The sequence below is a fragment of the Salvelinus fontinalis genome, chromosome 13 (assembly GCF_029448725.1).
Source record: "Salvelinus fontinalis isolate EN_2023a chromosome 13, ASM2944872v1, whole genome shotgun sequence".
Taxonomy (NCBI): Eukaryota; Metazoa; Chordata; class Actinopteri; order Salmoniformes; family Salmonidae; genus Salvelinus; species Salvelinus fontinalis.
This window is the reverse complement of record NC_074677.1, coordinates 13,270,440-13,290,675: the sequence shown is the minus strand read 5'-3', so window position 1 is coordinate 13,290,675 and position 20,236 is coordinate 13,270,440. Positions and strand designations below refer to the sequence as shown.

Below are 20,236 nucleotides of genomic sequence, written 5' to 3'. Positions count from 1 at the left end.
ACAGCCCAAAATTGAAAAAAAAAACAGTGACAGGAATTGAGCATTGCATCTGTGTGCTACTTCAGAGGCTACATCAATGTGAATGTGCAAATCTGATATGGGTCACATGTAAAACTGAGTGTGGACAATCAGAAAAAAAGATTGGGGTTTTTAGGGTGGCTGTGTAAACACAGCCTTTGTGAACCATACAGACACACACTAAACAGGCAATTCATTGATTTCATTAATAAGAAGAGCCCATACAGCAAAGCAGTGATTGTAGTGGTGAGATGTAGGCTATCAGTGCTTTTTCTGTAGGTTCACCCACTAAACCTCTGCCAATGAGCACATTGAAACTTGCAGACTAAAGCTGGTGATTGTCAGCTGACCGAACAGAGTAAAGCCAGTGTTGAAGAAGAGCTTCGCTCAGCCAGCACACGACTGCTATCTTTATGGACCTCAATGATGTAACAGAGTGGCAGTTGAAAAGTTTAGCGATAGTAATCGTGCAAAGCTTAAAATGAACCAATTTCTGACTATCGCCTCAGAGTAAAATGGACTGTGACCCTTGGTTGGAAAAGGGATTCCCTTTATTAACAGCCTAACGTAGCCTGAGCGGCGTTTCTTTCTTTCTGGTCCTGACAAGAAAAAAATTTAAATGTAGGGGGGTTCTCTTCTGCACTGTTCAACCAATCTAGTAAATGTGGAGGAGGAGTTAAGATGGAGTGCCGCCTTGTTAACGTCCAAAAGCGGTAGTCGTGTCACAGGCTCTCTTTCCATTTCCCCTGAAAACGGGATGCTTCCGAGGGTGAGGGTGCTCACTGCCTGACAAGGCATGCAAGGTTTTGTGAGATCTACTTCATGTTTTGGTGCTGTAGAAGCATTGACACATGGCCACATCAACAAAATGACTGGATTGAACTACTCTTCTTATTAGCTTAATAAGCTTTGACTTTCTTAAAGTAACTGTCCAGTGTTTGAAGATTTCTATGATATACAGTGCCTTGCAAAAGTATTCATCTCCCTTGGCATTATTCCTATTTTGTTGCATTACAACCTGTAATTTAAATAGATTTTTATTTGGATTTCATGTAATGGACATACACAAAATAGTCCATGTTGGTGTAGTGAAAAAAAAAAAGATTGTTTAAAACTTCTTATGGCTGGGGGGCAGTATTGAGTAACTTGGATGAATAAGGTGCCCAGAGTATACTGCCTGCTACTCAGGCCCAGAAGCTAAGATATGCATAGTATTAGTAGATGCGGATAGAAAACACTCTGAAGTTTCTAAAACTGTTTGAATGATGTCTGTGAGTATAACAGAACTCATATGACAGGCAAAGACCTGAGAAAAAAATCCAACCAGGAAGTGGGAAATCTGAGGTTTGTAGGTTTTCAAGTCTTTGCCTATCCAATATACAGTGTAAAATGTGGTCCGATTGCACTTCCTAAGGCTTCCACTAGATGTCAACAGTCTTTAGAACCTTATTTCAGGTTTCTACTGTGAAGGGGGAGAGAATAAGAGCTGATTGAGTCAGGTGTCTGGCAGAATGCCATGAGCTCAGTCAGGCGCGCGCCCGTGAGAGTTAGCTGCGTTCTTTTTCCTTTCTAAAGACAAAGGAATTGTCCGGTTGGAATATTATTGAAGATTTATGATAAAAACAACCTAAAGATTGATTCTATATATCGTTTGACATGTTTCTACGAACTGTAATGGAACTGCCGTCTGAACTAAGTGCCTGCGCCGTGTGAATTTGGATTTGTGAACTAAACGCGTGAAAAAAAGGAGGTATTTGGACATAAATGATGGACTTTATCGAACAAAGCAAACACTTATTGCATTCTGATGAAGATCATCAAAGGTAAGTGAATATTTATAATGCTATTTCTGACTTCTGTTGACTCCACAACATGGCTGGTATCTGTATTGGTATCTTGTATTGGTCTCTGAGCGCTGTACTCAGATTTTTGCATGGTGTGCTTTTTCCGTAAAGCTTTTTTGAAATCTGACACAGTGGTTGCATTAAGGAGAAGTTTATCTATAATTCCATGCATAACACTTGTATCTTTTATCAATGTTTATTATGAGTATTTCTGTAAATTGAGGTGGCTCTCTGCAAAATCACCGGATGTTTTGGAAACAAAACATTACTGAACATAACGCTCCAATGTAAACTGAGATTTTTGGATATAAATATGAACTTTATCGAACAAAACATACATGTATTGTGTAACATGAAATCATCTGATGAAGATCAAAGGTTAGTGATTAATTTTATCTCTATTTCTGCTTTTTGTGACTCCTCTCTTTGGCTGGAAAAATGGCTGTGTTTTTCTGTGACTAGGTGCTGACCTAACATAATCGCATGGTATGCTTTTGTCGTAAAGCCTTTTTGAAATCGGACACTGTGTTGGGATTAACAACAAATTTATCTTTAAAATTGTGTATAATACTTGTCTGTTTGAGGAATTTTAATTATGAGATTTCTGTTGTTTGAATTTGGCGCCCTGCACTTTCACTGGCTGTTGTCATATCGATCCCGTTAACGGGATTTCAGCCGTAAGAAGTTAACAAAATAAAAATAAGAAGAAGAAGAAGAAAAGTGGTGCGTGCGTATTTATTCACCCCCTTTGCTATGAAGCCCCTAAATAAAATCTGGTGCAACAAATTACCTTCAGAAGTCACATAATTAGTTAAATAAAGTCCACCTGTGTGCAATCTAAGTGTCACATGATCTGTCACAAGATCTCAGTATATATACACCTGTTCTAAAAGGCCCCAGAGTCTGCAACACCACTAGGCAAGGGGCACCATCAAGTAAGCAGCACTATGAAGACCAAGGAGCTCTCCAAACAGGTCAGGGACAAAAGTTGTGGAGAAGTACAGATCAGGGTTGGGTTATAAAAAAATATCAGAAACTTTGAACATCCCACGGAGCGCCATTAAATCCATTATTAAAAAAATTGAAAGAATTGGGCACAACAACAAACATGTCAAGAGAGGGCCGCCCACCAAAACTCACGGACCAGGCAAGGAGGGCATTAATCAGAGAGGCAACAAAGAGACCAAAGATAACCCTGAAGGAGCTGCAAAGCCCCACAGCGGAGATTGGAGTATCTGTCCATAGGACTACTTTAAACCGTACACTCCACAGAGCGGGGCTTTACGGAAGAGTTTCCAGAAAAAAAACATTGCTTAAAGAACAAAATAAGCAAACGTTTGGTGTTCACCAAAAGGCATGTGGGAGACTCCCCAAACATATGGAAGAAGGTACTCTGGTCAGATGAGACTAAAATGAGACTAAAGCTATGTCTGGCGCAAACCCAACACCTCTCATCATCCCGAGAACACCAATGTTTTTCCATCGGCAGGGACTGGGAAACTGGTCAAAATTGAAGAAATGATGGATGGCACTAAATACAAGGAAATTCTTGAGGGAAACCTGTTTCTCTTCCAGAGATTTGAGACTGGGATGGAGGTTCACCTTCCATCAGGACAATGACCCTAAGCATACTGCTAAAGCAACACTTGAGTGGTTTAAGGGGAAACATTTACATGTCTTGGAATGGCCTAGTCCAAGCCCAGACCTCAATCCAATTGAGAATCTGTAGTATGACTTAAAGATTGCTGTACACCAGCGGAACCCATCAAACTTGAAGGAGCTGAATGTATTGACTTTGGGGGGGGGGGGGGGGGTAGTTACAATATGTTATTTATTGATGATTAATTAATGTATTTTTCGTCTCTCTGTGTTTCATAGAGGCTGAATGTATCTCAGAGGAGAAAGCATCCGAGCGAGGGAAACAGCGCCCCTCGGTCACTACGTGTAGGCCATCTATCTGAAGCTGTCTGGTCTAAACGAGTATGACATTGTTGCCGCCCATAGCATTGAAGGCAAGGGATACCAGCGAGCATCTGGCCTCCCTTGACAAAAAAAGTATAAAGTATTTGCCAATCAGAGATGAGCTAAACTGAGCAAGCTCAACAGTGAATGGTCCTGGCACACCAAAAAAATGTGTAAAGTGTAGCCAGCTTTGATTTGGTGTCACTCCCATCAAATCCCATTGAGAGCATACGTCATTGACAGTAAAACTTGAATCGTTGCATATCGTTATGTTGTTGTCCTCCGGTGGCTAGCTAGCCGCCCCTAGCCTGAGAGGATGGAAGTTCAATATGTAGCTAGATGTAGAAGGATAATGCTAACGAGCTAATGTTACACATGAATGGAAGTTAGGCTAGCGAGCAAGCATTTTAATCAGGTAGCCTATGACAACAAAAATATAAGTGTGTACTGTATGACAGAGTGATCGTCAACATGAAAGAGAGGAGGATGGCATTGCCGTTTCTCTACAAGTACAGTGAGTCAACATTTTTCTACTTGCACGAACGTACAAGCACACACACAGAAATCAGAACAATGGAGAGCCACATCATATTTAGTTTACATGGATTGCACTAAATTGTTTTTGGTATCATTTAGTTGTCACTGTATTAGACTAAGCAAAGGTGATTTGATGATGTTGAAATGTTGAAGTTGAAATGGTGCTGGAATAGTGAAGGCAGCTCCTGTTTTCTTTGAGACTTGCAGTAACTCTGTGGTTCTAAATCAATAGTTGTTTAGTGGTCCGAAAATGTTGGAAACATTAACTTGCTTGACCATGCTGTAGGTCATGTAACTGTCTGTCACTGTACATGCAATATTCTTTGTGGACTTCACTGGACAGAGGTTGTTATCTGGTTTTCTGATAAAACAAATGCGTGGTTGAATTTATTCTGCCACTGTCTTCTTCTTGTCTCGGCCTTTAGGCCTATATATTAATGTACCCCACCTCTTTAAGGAATACCTAGGATAGGATAAAGCAATCCTTCTGACCCCCCCCCCCCCCTTAAAAGATCTTGATGCACTATTGTAAAGTGGCTGTTCCACTGGATGTCATAAGGTGAATGCACCAATTTGTAAGTCGCTCTGGATAAGAACGTCTGCTAAATGACTTAAATGTAAATGTAAATATCACAGTCGCAAGGCATACGAGTTAACCGGTTATAGAGCAAACAACGCAATTATCACAACACATAGGTTGGGGGGGTCCCCAGTGATTTTACCCACGCACCGCTACTGTATATGATTTCTCTATAATCAGCTAAAACATAAAGCTACCACTTAATTGTGGGGTATTATTGGTCACTGTGTTGATATATTTTAACTTGTGCAACCACTATTTAATTTTTTTATTTTACCTTTATTTAACTAGGCAAGTCTGTCTACATCTGTCTGACTTCCTCCATGTGTAGGAATATACTACAGATGTTAAGATATTGGTATCCCTAGACAGTCATTCATATGACCTAAAAAGTGATCATTACTCATAAGAGTGAGATAAACATAACTGGTCAATTCAACTGAACTCAGCAGCAACTTTGCATGATTAAAGAAAAGTAGACATGACTAAATTACATTCAGAACAAACATGTTGTAACATAGTCATAACACTGTCACAGAACCGAACATGTTGTAACATAGTCATAACACTGTCACAGAACCGAACATGTTGTAACATAGTCATAACACTGTCACAGAACCGAACATGTTCTAACATAGTCATAACACTGTCACAGAACCGAACATGTTGTAACATAGTCATAACACTGTCACAGAACCGAACATGTTCTAACATAGTCATAACACTGTCACAGAACCGAACATGTTGTAACATAGTCATAACACTGTCACAGAACCGAACATGTTCTAACATAGTCATAACACTGTCACAGAACCGAACATGTTCTAACATAGTCATAACACTGTCACAGAACCGAACATGTTGTAACATAGTCATAACACTGTCACAGAACCGAACATGTTCTAACATAGTCATAACACTGTCACAGAACCGAACATGTTGTAACATAGTCATAACACTGTCACAGAACCGAACATGTTGTAACATAGTCATAACACTGTCACAGAACCGAACATGTTCTAACATAGTCATAACACTGTCACAGAACCGAACATGTTGTAACATAGTCATAACACTGTCACAGAACCGAACATGTTCTAACATAGTCATAACACTGTCACAGAACCGAACATGTTCTAACATAGTCATAACACTGTCACAGAACCGAACATGTTCTAACATAGTCATAACACTGTCACAGAACCGAACATGTTCTAACATAGTCATAACACTGTCACAGAACCGAACATGTTCTAACATAGTCATAACACTGTCACAGAACCGAACATGTTCTAACATAGTCATAACACTGTCACAGAACCGAACATGTTCTAACATAGTCATAACACTGTCACAGAACCGAACATGTTCTAACATAGTCATAACACTGTCACAGAACCGAACATGTTCTAACATAGTCATAACACTGTCACAGAACCGAACATGTTCTAACATTGTCATAACACTGTCACAGAACCGAACATGTTCTAACATAGTCATAACACTGTCACAGAACCGAACATGTTCTAACATAGTCATAACACTGTCACAGAACCGAACATGTTTTAACATAGTCATAACACTGTCACAGAACCGAACATATTCTAACATAGTCATAACACTGTCACAGAACCGAACATGTTCTAACATAGTCATAACACTGTCACAGAACCGAACATGTTCTAACATAGTCATAACACTGTCACAGAACCAAACATGTTCTAACATAGTCATAACACTGTCACAGAACCGAACATGTTCTAACATAGTCATAACACTGTCACAGAACCGAACATGTTCTAACATAGTCATAACACTGTCACAGAACCGAACATGTTCTAACATAGTCATAACACTGTCACAGAACCGAACATGTTCTAACATAGTCATAACACTGTCACAGAACCGAACATGTTCTAACATAGTCATAACACTGTCACAGAACCGAACATGTTCTAACATAGTCATAACACTGTCACAGAACCGAACATGTTCTAACATAGTAAAACAATGTAACAGAACCAAACATGTTAACATAGTCATAACACTGTCACAGAACCGAACATGTTCTAACATAGTCATAACACTGTCACAGAACCGAACATGTTCTAACATAGTCATAACACTGTCACAGACCCAAACATGTTCTAACATAGTCATAACACTGTCACAGAACCGAACATGTTCTAACATAGTCATAACACTGTCACAGAACCGAACATGTTCTAACATAGTCATAACACTGTCACAGAACCGAACATGTTCTAACATAGTCATAACACTGTCACAGACCCAAACATGTTCTAACATAGTCATAACACTGTCACAGAACCGAACATGTTCTAACATAGTCATAACACTGTCACAGAACCGAACATGTTCTAACATAGTCATAACACTGTCACAGAACCGAACATGTTCTAACAGTCATAACACTGTCACAGAACCGAACATGTTCTAACATAGTCATAACACTGTCACAGAACGGAACATGTTCTAACATAGTCATAACACTGTCACAGACCCAAACATGTTCTAACATAGTCATAACACTGTCACAGAACCGAACATGTTGTAACATAGTCATAACACTGTCACAGAACCGAACATGTTCTAACATAGTCATAACACTGTCACAGAACCGAACATGTTGTAACATAGTCATAACACTGTCACAGAACCGAACATGTTCTAACATAGTCATAACACTGTCACAGAACCGAACATGTTGTAACATAGTCATAACACTGTCACAGAACCGAACATGTTGTAACATAGTCATAACACTGTCACAGAACCGAACATGTTGTAACATAGTCATAACACTGTCACAGAACCGAACATGTTCTAACATAGTCATAACACTGTCACAGACCCAAACATGTTCTAACATAGTCATAACACTGTCACAGAACCGAACATGTTCTAACATAGTCATAACACTGTCACAGAACCGAACATGTTCTAACATAGTCATAACACTGTCACAGAACCGAACATGTTCTAACATAGTCATAACACTGTCACAGAACCGAACATGTTCTAACATAGTCATAACACTGTCACAGAACCGAACATGTTCTAACATAGTCATAACACTGTCACAGACCCAAACATGTTCTAACATAGTCATAACACTGTCACAGAACCGAACATGTTCTAACATAGTCATAACACTGTCACAGAACCGAACATGTTCTAACATAGTAAAACAATGTAACAGAACAAACATGTTCTAACATAGTCATAACACTGTCACAGAACCGAACATGTTCTAACATAGTAAAACAATGTAACAGAACCAAACATGTTCTAACATAGTCATAACACTGTCACAGAACCGAACATGTTCTAACATAGTAAAACAATGTAACAGAACCAAACATGTTAACATAGTCATAACACTGTCACAGAACCGAACATGTTCTAACATAGTCATAACACTGTCACAGAACCGAACATGTTCTAACATAGTCATAACACTGTCACAGAACCGAACATGTTCTAACATAGTCATAACACTGTCACAGAACCGAACATGTTCTAACATAGTCATAACACTGTCACAGAACCGAACATGTTCTAACATAGTCATAACACTGTCACAGAACCGAACATGTTCTAACATAGTAAAACAATGTAACAGAACCAAACATGTTCTAACATAGTCATAACACTGTCACAGAACCGAACATGTTCTAACATAGTAAAACAATGTAACAGAACCAAACATGTTAACATAGTCATAACACTGTCACAGAACCGAACATGTTCTAACATAGTCATAACACTGTCACAGAACCGAACATGTTCTAACATAGTCATAACACTGTCACAGAACCGAACATGTTCTAACATAGTCATAACACTGTCACAGAACCGAACATGTTCTAACATAGTCATAACACTGTCACAGAACCGAACATGTTCTAACATAGTCATAACACTGTCACAGAACCGAACATGTTCTAACATAGTCATAACACTGTCACAGAACCGAACATGTTCTAACATAGTAAAACAATGTAACAGAACCGAACATGTTCTAACATAGTCATAACACTGTCACAGAACCGAACATGTTCTAACATAGTAAAACAATGTAACAGAACCAAACATGTTCACATAGTCATAACACTGTCACAGAACCGAACATGTTCTAACATAGTAAAACAATGTAACAGAACCAAACATGTTCTAACATAGTCAAAACTTTGTAACAGAACCTCTGCTCAAACAAACAGGGCCCTTGATGCTGTAATTTGTCAAGGGCGTAGAATGACAGGGAGGCTCAGCTCATTCCCATTCTGCACCGCTCTGGCCAGCGGCTCTGTCAAGAAGGGCTGGTGGCCTGGCTGGGCTGACAGACATTGTTTATCAGTGATGTCACCACTTCCCGTGAGGGCGGGTGGGGGGTGAAAATACCCAGATCAGCTAAACTCAGTGACAAAGAGCAAAGAGAGCCAGTCGCATGTCCCAGCCTTCATCAGTCATTCAAGCATGATACTTCCAACAGGGCCTGAACACCCTGGCCCTCTGTGGCAGTCAGTCAAAGACATACAACCATAAGAGGTTTTCTGGCAATGAAACAAACTATACATGTCAATAGTGCTCCGATATTCAACTGACAAAGGGCAATCCATTTGGTCTGTGTTAGTGTGATCAATATCTTAATTAAAAGATCCATCTGTCAAATACAGTGAGGATCTCTAGACCTAAAATAAGACTTAGTGCGTTGCATGCAGGGTGTGGGAAATTCAGTTGAATTGCTGTATCACTTACGTGCTGTCCGAAACCATATTTGAATATTCACTAACCTACATGTTTGATTTGCTGCTTTCAACCAAAATGAATTGGAAATAAAACGCTCCTGCTCCTTGTTGTGGACCCTCTGGAGAAATAGCAGTCTAGGAGGGCAACTAAAAGGGTCCCAAAGAAGTAAACACTTCACAATAATAGGGAGGGACTCCAACAAAGTCAGAGTGGAGCTGCTCCACTGTGCTGGTGCTCTCTCCTTAAGCAGAGGCGATGGGCTAAGCATACAGAGGAGATGATGATCATGATGACCCTGCTTCCTGGCTTGGCCTATCACCTCATGGCTGTATCCGGCCCTGGGTAGTGCATGTTTTCCTGGGAGCCTGCAAGAGTCCCTGCTTAATGCAGGGTTGTGCTGGGAGGTGGAGGAACTCATCTGCCTGGGCACTATGAAGGAACTCCACCCACTAGCATGCCTTTATGCAGGTGGGCACCAGAGGTAGGATATACCAGCGCCACTGCCAACACAAAGGGCTTTTGGCTATAGGCAAACCACTGAAAATGTGCATAACCCACAGCATTTTGTAGGGGGCATGGTTGGATCGTTTAGAATGTTGATAATATTCCTCTAGTAAAGGTCAATGCATTTGGGCGATTCCAGTGTTATAGATGTTACATTTGCATGCAAAATCACAACTTGTCTCATAGAATAGACAAACAAAATATAAATGAAACTTTGATGTGTGTGTCTTTTGTACCCCTTGGGGGGAGTGTATATCCAAAAAAGCGGACTTATAAATATTAGCATGTTGGAGAAATATAGCAAATAAAAGGTGATATGGATGTTACATGAAATGGATAAGCTTTTTGAGAAGACTGAACATATTAGCAAAAGTCTGAGTTTGTCTTAGGTCAAAACATGGTTAGCCATTTCGAAGGAAGGCTTGGCTGAACACACAAATTATCATTTCAAAAAGATTGTCATTCCCATTATTACTTTAGGGAGGAAAAAATACTGTTATTGATGTCACAGTCTGAAATTGACATTCATAACTTAAAGATTTCTTGAACAAAAGCTACAGTATCATAAAAGATTTGTTATCATCTGAAATGTTTCTCAAATGTAGTATAGTAAACTTAAGATTTTCATGCTCCGGTGACTTTCCCACAGAATAGCCCATATTTTTAAAATGAGCAAATCAGCTTGAAGCAGGTTCTTGGGGCCTGGGACATGGCATTTTCACATGTAATATATATATAAATATATTCTATAAAAAAAAATAGAATACCAAAGCTGTAAAACATGATCCTAAATATAAACCATAAACTTCAGGAATACCATTGGTGTTTAATATGAGGATTTCAGCATTAATTACCTAAATTACTGAACATTCTGGAAGTTTTGCAAGCCTGAGTACCGTGACCTCTGGAAAGCCGCATGACATGATCATGAAACCAGAAGCTACAGTCCTGGAAATAAAAATGGGGTTGGCTTGGTGATACAAAAACATCAGATGCAAGCAAAACAATGTGAAGGAGGCAGTGGTTGCACAACAACTGTGCAAAAAGATAATAGCTTAATCTTGTTATCTGCATACAGATTATAGAGGTTAAAGACATCAAAACACTATTTGACTTTTGAGGCCAATCATGAGTGCCTCTAGCTTTTGTCTTTCCTTAGAAGAGTGCAGAGACAGTGGAGTGTCAAGATGGTACAAATACATGAAGTACTGTGAATGTGCTGGAAACAAAACTGCTGAAAGAAATGTATTTTCCATTCCCTGACATTTAGGCTAGGAAAGTGCAATGAAAGGAAGGCCAGCCGAAGCATTCGAGACTGGCACCAATGGAAAAAATGTACAACAGTTCTGATAGAAGACTCTATATGGAATCTATTCCATTCCAAAATTCCTTGTCACGACACAAATACGATGTCAAGAGCAAAGGAGGCATGGCTGTCTACTCTCCTATAGCATGTTTTGTTGTTGTCCAGATATGTTGGTGGGTTTATTCGATGGGGCAGACTATTCATGTTTCAAATAGGAATATATTAGACAGAGCTGCATGACTCTTTATTCCACATGATAAGAGTGTAGTTTCTGTATTGTATTGTAGTTTCTGTATTGTATTGGTAGCCTAGCAGTTGGAGCATTGGGTCAGGTAGACTAGCAGTTGGAGCATTGGGTCAGGTAGACTAGCAGTTAGAGCATTGGGTCAGTAACCGAAAGGTCGTTTGTTTGAGTACCCGAGTCGACATGGTGAAAAATCTGTCAATGAGCCCTTGACCAAAGCACTTAACCCTAATTTGCTCCAAGGGCGCTATACTACAATGTCTGACCCTGTAAAACAACACATTTCACTGCACCTGTATGTGACAAAAAAAAAAAAAACATTTTTAGTTTTCTGGTTTGGTTTTGAGCTCTTGCCACAGTAGCACCTGTTAATGTCCTCTCCCCTACCCTTCTCAATAAACAGGTAACTTAATGTTGAATACACTCCAGTACAAGACTCAACATGGATAATTCAGCTGGTTCCCAACCTCCCAAAGCCAGTTTTAAGTCCCTGTGAAACCAGTGATACTACATAGCAATCTTTACACACCCACACCAAACTGAGTTGGGCACAGATTCCAGGTTATCAGGTTATCCAAAGGCAAAGGAAGTCCTCTTCATCCATGGGGTGGCAGGTAGCCTAGTGGTTAGTGCGTTGGACTAGTAACTGGAAGGTTGCAAGATCGAATACAAGAGCTGACAAGGTAAAAAATATGTTGTTCTGCCCCTGAACAAGGCAGTTAACCCACTGATCCTAGACTGTCATTGAAAATAAGAATTTGTTCTTAACTGACTTGCCTAGTTAAGTAAAATAAAAATTGCACAGGCTACTGTCGCCACTCAAATCCCTGTGCTTTGCTATTCACTTTCACTGGAGGACAGCACATAGAATACTCATATCATATTTGGTATATGACATTTCTAGGATTAACAAGACATGCAATAGTGTTCCTGGTACTAAGGCAGCAATACTTGAATAGGAGATGCCCCACACGGAGTATATCGTATTACTTATGGAGAAAATCAGACTAATCTAATCACATTAGAAAGGGGAAAAGAGGGGTTTGATAACAAACAACAAATTATTTGGTCCCGAGGGGTATACTACAAAGCAAGATCAATGACTTAGCTAGCCCAATAATGGACTAAAGGAGACTAACGTCATTCCTTGTAGTCCAAGGACCTTACATGCTCTGTTTAAAGGCGAATTGTCTCTCGCAACCAAAACAGCCATCTAAACGTGAATCAATTCTCAATTTCGGTAGGGTTCTAGAAACATAAAAAAAGCCCTATACTTTCATATCACATCAAAATTGATTTCACAAATGCAAAATATAAACTTACTGTACACTATTTTAACAGAAGGTAGTTCGCATCTATGAATGGGCTATGACTTTGCCAGCTAGCTTCCCAGAACATTCTGAAATAACTATGTATTGTTTAAGATGATGAGCATTAAATGGACATGGTCTAATTGATTCAACAACCAAAAACACATATCTAAGTTTAGCTTTCTTAATTAACCAGAAATTCAATCGTATTTTATTTATCAAAGTTAGCTGGCTCACTCGTTGATCCTGCTTTGTAGTACACCTCTGGTCTGAAAACACGACATGGCCAGATCACATTTTGTGCATAGCTAGGTTACATGACAATATACTGCTGGCCACATTAAAATACCAATACATAGCCTTGGGAAGGGAGGGACAAATACAACTGCAAAAGTGAAATGACATTGATTGCGACGCCCGTATAGGAGTTGAGCTACCATTCTTACATCGTGGTTATTAGATATGATTTACCTTTCAGGGAGTGTTGACTGTATGCCGCTCATTGGGCTTCCGTTATGTGTTTTTCCCCGACGTAGGCTTTTTTATCCAACTAGCATTTTTACCAAAATGACATCCTCTGTATTTTGGAGAATGACTACGTCTTGACTTTTTTAATGTCCGTCCAAGAGCGTTCCACAACGATAAAAAATATTTGAATCCATTAAAATAAGAAAATATACATGGGCTTTTCCACAGTGTAGACTTGAATTCGTTGGCTTATTTTGTTTATTCCAGCTATTGATGTAAAAAATGTGGCCAGAAAGAGAAATCAGAGGTAAGTATAAACATGTTCTTCTTTAAAAACATTACCGGGGCGTGCATGAAATAACGCAGTTACATTGATAACACTGAATATGGTGAAATGTTCCGAGAAAATAAAAAGTTAACCTCTCAATATCTTCAGGAGAAACATTAAATGCGAACACATTGTAGCCTGGGCATCGCCTGCCGCTGTCAGCAATAGTCTTTGTCAATGGACCACCGGGAAAATATTAGCAGACTGGCAACCTATTTGTTTCCATGAGAAATACCACTCCACAAAGTTACTCCTTTGAACAATATCTTGACAAGACTAGTCCTTGATCGTCGAGAAGACTCCTGGTCATAGTTTTCCTTTAATTAAGTTATCTCAAATGAAGCTTGGCTCCTCTCGAGTGTCCCTTATATTTCCTTCCGAAATGTTTTCATGGTAACATTCCCAATTCGCCCCTAATGTTATCCCAGACGAATTTGGTCCTTCATGCCCCGAATAATTTCCTCAACTTTGACAACAATGAAAGTGATCCACGCCGCGTTCTAAAGGTTTTCCGAATCCCCCTTTAATTTACATGAGTGATCTTCACTTTCGTACAGGCCTCTCGTTCTTTACTGTACTGTAGTGCGGATGGAAAAAGGAAACGCTTTCCCACCCCCACCCCCCAAAAGGGGGGAAAAAAAGCTCCTTTCCTCTGTTCGCACACAGCATTCGTAACAGCAACTTTTGAAAGCAACACACGGATCTCGACAAATTCCGTTTTCTTTAGCCTAGTTCCTATTTGACTACTTTTCATGAAATTACATGCATTGAAACCCAAACGACAGAGTACATTTTCGGAATAGAACTTTCAAAATGCTGTCAGCAGCTAATTTGGCTGGCCAGCAAATGGGATCGTCATGATTCTAAAGAAAATGCTCAAATACAGACCAGTAGATGGCCAATTTATTGCACATGATTCCAACGGATAAATTAAATAAATGTTTATTCAGCTATCAATTTTGAGGTTATTCAGGATTACTCATCCTGACACCATTTTCCTTCAGCTATAAGTATTATATTATATTAACTGTATATATACAGTTGAAGTCGGAAGTTTACATACACTTAGGTTGGAGTCATTAAAACTCGTTTTTCAACCACTCCACACATTTCTTGTTAACAAACTATAGTTTTGGCAAGATTAGGACATCTACTTTGTGCATAACACAAGTAATTTTTCCAACAATTGTTTACAGACTTTTTATTTCACTTATAATTCACTGTATCACAATCCCAGTGGGTCAGAAGTTTACATAGACTAAGTTGACTCTGCCTTTAAACAGCGTGGAAAATTCCTTGAAAATTATGTAATGGCTTTAGAAGCTTCTGTTAGGCTAATTGACATAATTTGAGTCAATTGGAGGTGTACCTGTGGATGTATTTCAAGGCCTACCTTCAAACTCAGTGCCTCTTTGCTTGACATCATGGGAAAATCAAAATAAATCAGCCAAGACCTCAGGAAAAAAATTGTAGACCTCGGCAAGTCTGGTTCATCCTTGGGAGCAATTTCCAAACTCCTGAAGGTACCACGTTCATCTGTACAAACAATAGTACGCAAGTATAAACACCATGGGACCACGCAGCCGTCATACCGCTCAGGAAGGAGACACGTTCTGTCTCCTAGAGATGAATGTACTTTGGTGCGAAAAGTGCAAATCAATCCCAGAACAACAGCAAAGGACCTTGTGAAGATGCTGGAGGAAACAGGTACAAAGTATCTATATCCACAGTAAAACGAGTCCTATATCGACATAACATGAAAGGCCGCTCAGCAAGGAAGAAGCCACTGCTCCAAAATGTTTGGAGGAAAAAGGGGGAAGCTTGCAAGCTGAAGAACACCATCCCAACCGTGGAGCACAAGGGTGGCAGCGTCATGTTGTGGGGGTGCTTTGCTGCAAGAGGGACTGGTGCACTTCACAAAATAGATGTCATCATGAGGGAGGAAAATTATGTGGATATATTGAAGCAACATCTCAAGCAGGAAGTTAAAGCTTGGTTGCGCTTTAACTACAGCCATAATTTGAGAACAAAATCCTTTGTTAATCATTTATAGCATCATATATTCTGCATGACAGTCTGTTTTGTGGTGTATTCTATACACTGACAATAACTAATGGTATTCCCTTCTTTGTCTCCCTCATCCATGAGCAGAGGATTTTATGTCTGGTAATGTATCAGACTTTCCACATCTTTAGCCCATAGCATGGACAATCTAAGCACTTGGTAATTAGTCATGGTATGGTCTAGGCTTACCTGCTTAAAGCACTTTATCCGGCTGCATAACATACTATAATAACATCAATTATCTCATCACAAATTAAAATCAATCCGGATTAGTTATTGGTTGTTACAGTCTTATTCATTATTTAGTCATAAAATAACCAAGGTGGTGCATCAAATGCAATTGGTTATTGTAGATTTTGATGCCAAAATAGGCCTAATACCTCCATTGATACTTCCAAATATCATTATCAATAGAATAATCTGTACAAAAAGAGATTCCCTAAATCATTGTGTTTAATATAGAAAATGTACCTGCAGACAAACAATAACAGTATTCAAGGAGTGAACACTTGACCACTTCACTTGCATCATCTGACACTGATAGGTAAGGGCCTACTGTAGTGTAGAGGAACTTCCATCAGTGCTATTTCAATCTTGGGGGCACACTTTCTCATGACGCTCTTGGAAACATAACATTAGCGTATACTGTCACACAGAGGACATATAATGTATTGCAGCACCAATTTAAAAATAGTTGCAATAGCAGTATATTAGTGAGACTTGCCTCGGCAGTCACACTTTAAATATTGTACAATATTGACCATACCAGCATATGATCGAAGTACAGCTTAGTTTTGGTTACTGATCAAGGTTTCTGAACAATCAGTAACATTCCATGTAAACTGTGATGCAAGGATCAACTTTTTAACTTTAAGCTGCACACACAAAAATCTAGTTCAAGCACAACAACATGGTCCATTAAACCATATTGAATACCAAGTCTGATAATAGCTGGATTTGTTTGTCAGTTTAAATTAGAACTAATTTGAAATGGGAAATATGTAATTTGTCAAAACTTAAACACATTGACAAGGTATTAACTAACTTCACTGAGGTAGACTAGATTTTCCCTTCTTTTAGCATTTCTATGAAATTACAATAAAATATGTGTGTTAGAGTTTGTATTCAAACCTCTTCAGTGACACCGACATCAAACACTGATGTCAAACACTCCCAGTGAGGGAGTTCCACAATTAAAGTCAAAATGAGGTAGAGCTGCATTTGTACAAATGTTCATCAAATGTTCATCAGACATCGAAGTCATCAGTTCACCATCAGTAAGTGGACGGACGCAATATCACAGAGCAGCATCCAACTTGTACTGTAGTTCAGCCACCAAGGGTAAAAGCTGATATACACCAGGGAGACTGTTACTGACTGCCAAAATATTTGAAAAACATTTTGTAGTTAAATATGCATTGGAACACATTGCCCAGGCTACTTATTTGCATTTCACTTCTGTTTTCGTGTGGGGAAAGAGCCCTAAGGATCTGATAGTTTCACACCCCTGAGCCAATCTCAGACCTCAATCCCATAATTTACATATTGAACCTGGTTAGATGCCCACCGCTCACAACCACCCAGCAGGTGATTCCTGAAACACAATGTCGGGACTGCAGCTGACGGTCGCTCAATGTGTCTCAGATCAAATACCTCCACCCCAGTCACCTCACTCTTCACTCAGTCTTCCCTGTGTGTCCATTCACCTCTCCCAACTTGCACATCTCATGCCACCTCTTGTACTTTGTCCTGCTTTTCTTGCAGGCAAACTTGGCAATGTCCACCATGAAGACCCAGGCCAGTGTGTACATGGCCAGGCCCCCTCCCTTCATGATGAGGCTTGGCCGGGGAGAGATGAGCTCACAGTAGAGCATCATGCCACCCACGCCTACACGCACCAGGGCAAAGAGCAGGATAAAGAGCAGGTCCACCGCGTCCCCCCACAGGCTGTCGTAGCGGCCCACCTGCCGGAGGAACCAGCGGGCCTGCAGCAAGGGGTTGGTGATCTCGCTGCCGAAAATCACGGCACATGTCTCCACTGCCGACTTGCCCAGACACAGTGCCAACAGGATGCCTGCGATGCTCATGGTGTGGTGGGCCAGCATGACAGGGCCCTCGGTACGGACGCAGATGCACCAACCAAAGTCGAATAGGAAGTAGCCCAGACTAACCACCAGGGCCAGGATCTGGAGCGGGGTGTTCTCTGTACCTGAGGTCACAAACGGGACAAGGTCAATTAGTCAAGGCCAATCTCATGCTGCAATTCAAATAGTTGCCATGTATACTGAAATAAATCTAAACTTAACACACCTGCATGCTTTGCAGTAACACACATCCAAACCTCACCTGCATGTGTTAAAGGCCAGGGCCCATCGATGAAGCTAATGTATGCAGTAAGACATACTATGAGGATCCCATGTGTCAGTGTCACCAGCCTGCAGTTCCACTCCTTGCCCCGCGGGCCATTCAGGTAACAGAATGCAAAGTAGAGTGAAATCCAGCCAATCAGGCAGCAGCACACCTCCAAAAGAAGCATTGTCGCTGTACAGGGGAAACCAGAGTCAACTTGACATTACTATGTCAAACAGAGGCAATGCAATATCTAGGCATACACTAGTATAATGTCCGCTCTAGTTTTATCCCCCAATAGCCTACGCTACATAATATGCATATCACACAATTAAAATATTTAGTGTTCATATTTTACAGTCATTGTTACATTTTGTTAAGTAACTAGGGCTACAAGGTGTCAATTGTAGTCAGAGAACAGGCTTATTAGTTCAATGCTTAGGCTATGACATTTCAAAACATGTACCATATGTCACACTTTTTTGGTCCAAAACCTAGGCATTCTTAAGAATACGGGCAAACAACAAAACAATGTTATACTTGGGCCTAGTAGCCATAATAATAGGCTAGTAACAATCAAGAAGATCATAGCTGAAATGCTAGCATACAACTATAGCCTACATACCTTTATCTTCTACTTTCCAGATGCATCCTAACCTGGTATTCAGATCTGAAATATCAACTCCAACAAATGTCCGCCATCTTCAGCCTCCATTGGTGTTGCTATGACCTTTCAGATCTGCCTCGAAAGTCATTCCAAAAAGGCCTGGCACATTTGAAACGGAGCACATGTTAACTTTTTCACTGCAATAAAACGTCAAGCAAGCCTACTACAATAAATTTGTCCCCTAGCTAGTCTACATCCCTTGCCCCTGGTTCTCAAGCAGCTTTAGCCTCTTATGAGATTAGTCGATTCCCTCCAGCTACCCTGGCTGTAGAACAAGCAAGAGATATGCAGTCCTGCATTTACTGTCTCCTCAACAGACTACATGCAACAGTCTCTATGACTGAAACTTTGATGATATGAGAATGTAGTGAAATATAGGACATTGTAGTGAATATAGACTGCCTAGGAAGACAGGTAGCCTCAAAATCTAGACTGAATCACGCTATGTTTTAGTAGTGGAGCGTAACAAACTAGCAACAGAGCTGAATTCTGTCTGGATTTCTAGGTGACAGGCATTACAAGCCTGGGAATTAAAAGTGAGACAAGTGTGCAGGGTCTAACCAGCATCATAACACATTCTAGGGAACTGGTGTTTCCATGTATGACATGCTCAATGGCATGACGATAGACGGGCTACCACATTTTCCCTCGGGACTGTTAGTTAATGACACTTAGAGCTGTGTGTGAAGCAGACAGAAGCAGACAGGCAGCTTTATCCCGCATCCAGATTAACCATAATCTGACTGTGGCAGGACAGTCAGGACTAGGTTGTCTCTGGTTATTAACCCAAAGTACTCCAGGTCATTTGAGGTGAATGACATCTTACATCTTTGTCTTCGTGCTATCATCTCAACAGTAGTAATTGGAATTACTCCATCTGCTAGATAAAAAAAAAAAAAAACATGCATAGATCCCATAACGATACATCCATGCCCTAGAGACTACACTAAAACTTGTTACAATGTAACAAAGTGTGTTTCATGAAAATAACAAAATGTAACAATGTATGCATTGAACCATTGATAGATCACACTGAAACACATTGCAGATGGCAAAACATGATAGGCTTCTGAAACATTCCTTAAAAAATACTAGTGCTGATTTTAAAATCTTTATTATTTTTTCCAAAGCTCTTTTCCCTCTATCATTTCGACTCATTTCACAATCTAAATATATTTAAGCAAACATGATATACAGTTGAAGTCGGAAGTTTACATACACTTAGGTTGGAGTCATTAAAACTCGTTTTTCAACCACTCCACAAATGTCTTGTTAACAAACT

At 40.0% G+C, this 20,236-nt stretch overlaps 2 protein-coding genes across 2 annotated transcripts in view; both read right to left on the bottom strand.

Annotated features, from left to right (window-relative positions):
• arhgef12b (Rho guanine nucleotide exchange factor (GEF) 12b) overlaps window positions 1–14,742 on the bottom strand; it is a 121,941-nt gene extending 107,199 nt beyond the window's left edge. The window contains exon 1 of the mRNA XM_055941779.1: window positions 13,550–14,742. Within this exon, the coding sequence (XP_055797754.1) occupies window positions 13,550–13,581 (32 nt within the window). The 5' untranslated portion in view covers window positions 13,582–14,742. The remainder of the gene's footprint in view (window positions 1–13,549) is intronic.
• Window positions 14,743–17,506: 2,764 nt separating this feature from the next.
• Window positions 17,507–18,474, bottom strand: tlcd5b (TLC domain containing 5b). The gene is made up of 2 exons (XM_055941783.1): window positions 18,285–18,474; window positions 17,507–18,147 (listed from the first exon to the last, which is right to left on the bottom strand). Exons 1-2 carry the CDS (start codon window positions 18,472–18,474, stop codon window positions 17,615–17,617), a joined length of 723 nt encoding a protein of 240 aa, XP_055797758.1. The 3' UTR covers window positions 17,507–17,614.
• Between the last annotated feature and the right edge of the window lie 1,762 nt (window positions 18,475–20,236).

Coding starts and splice junctions, on each gene's coding strand:
- tlcd5b (XM_055941783.1), bottom strand. CDS start 18,474: ATGCTTCTTTTGGAGGTGTGCTGCTGCCTGATTGGCTGGATTTCACTC. Junction 18,148..18,284: donor CTGGCCTTTAACACATGCAG/GTGAGGTTTGGA, acceptor TTGTGACCTCAG/GTACAGAGAACACCCCGCTC.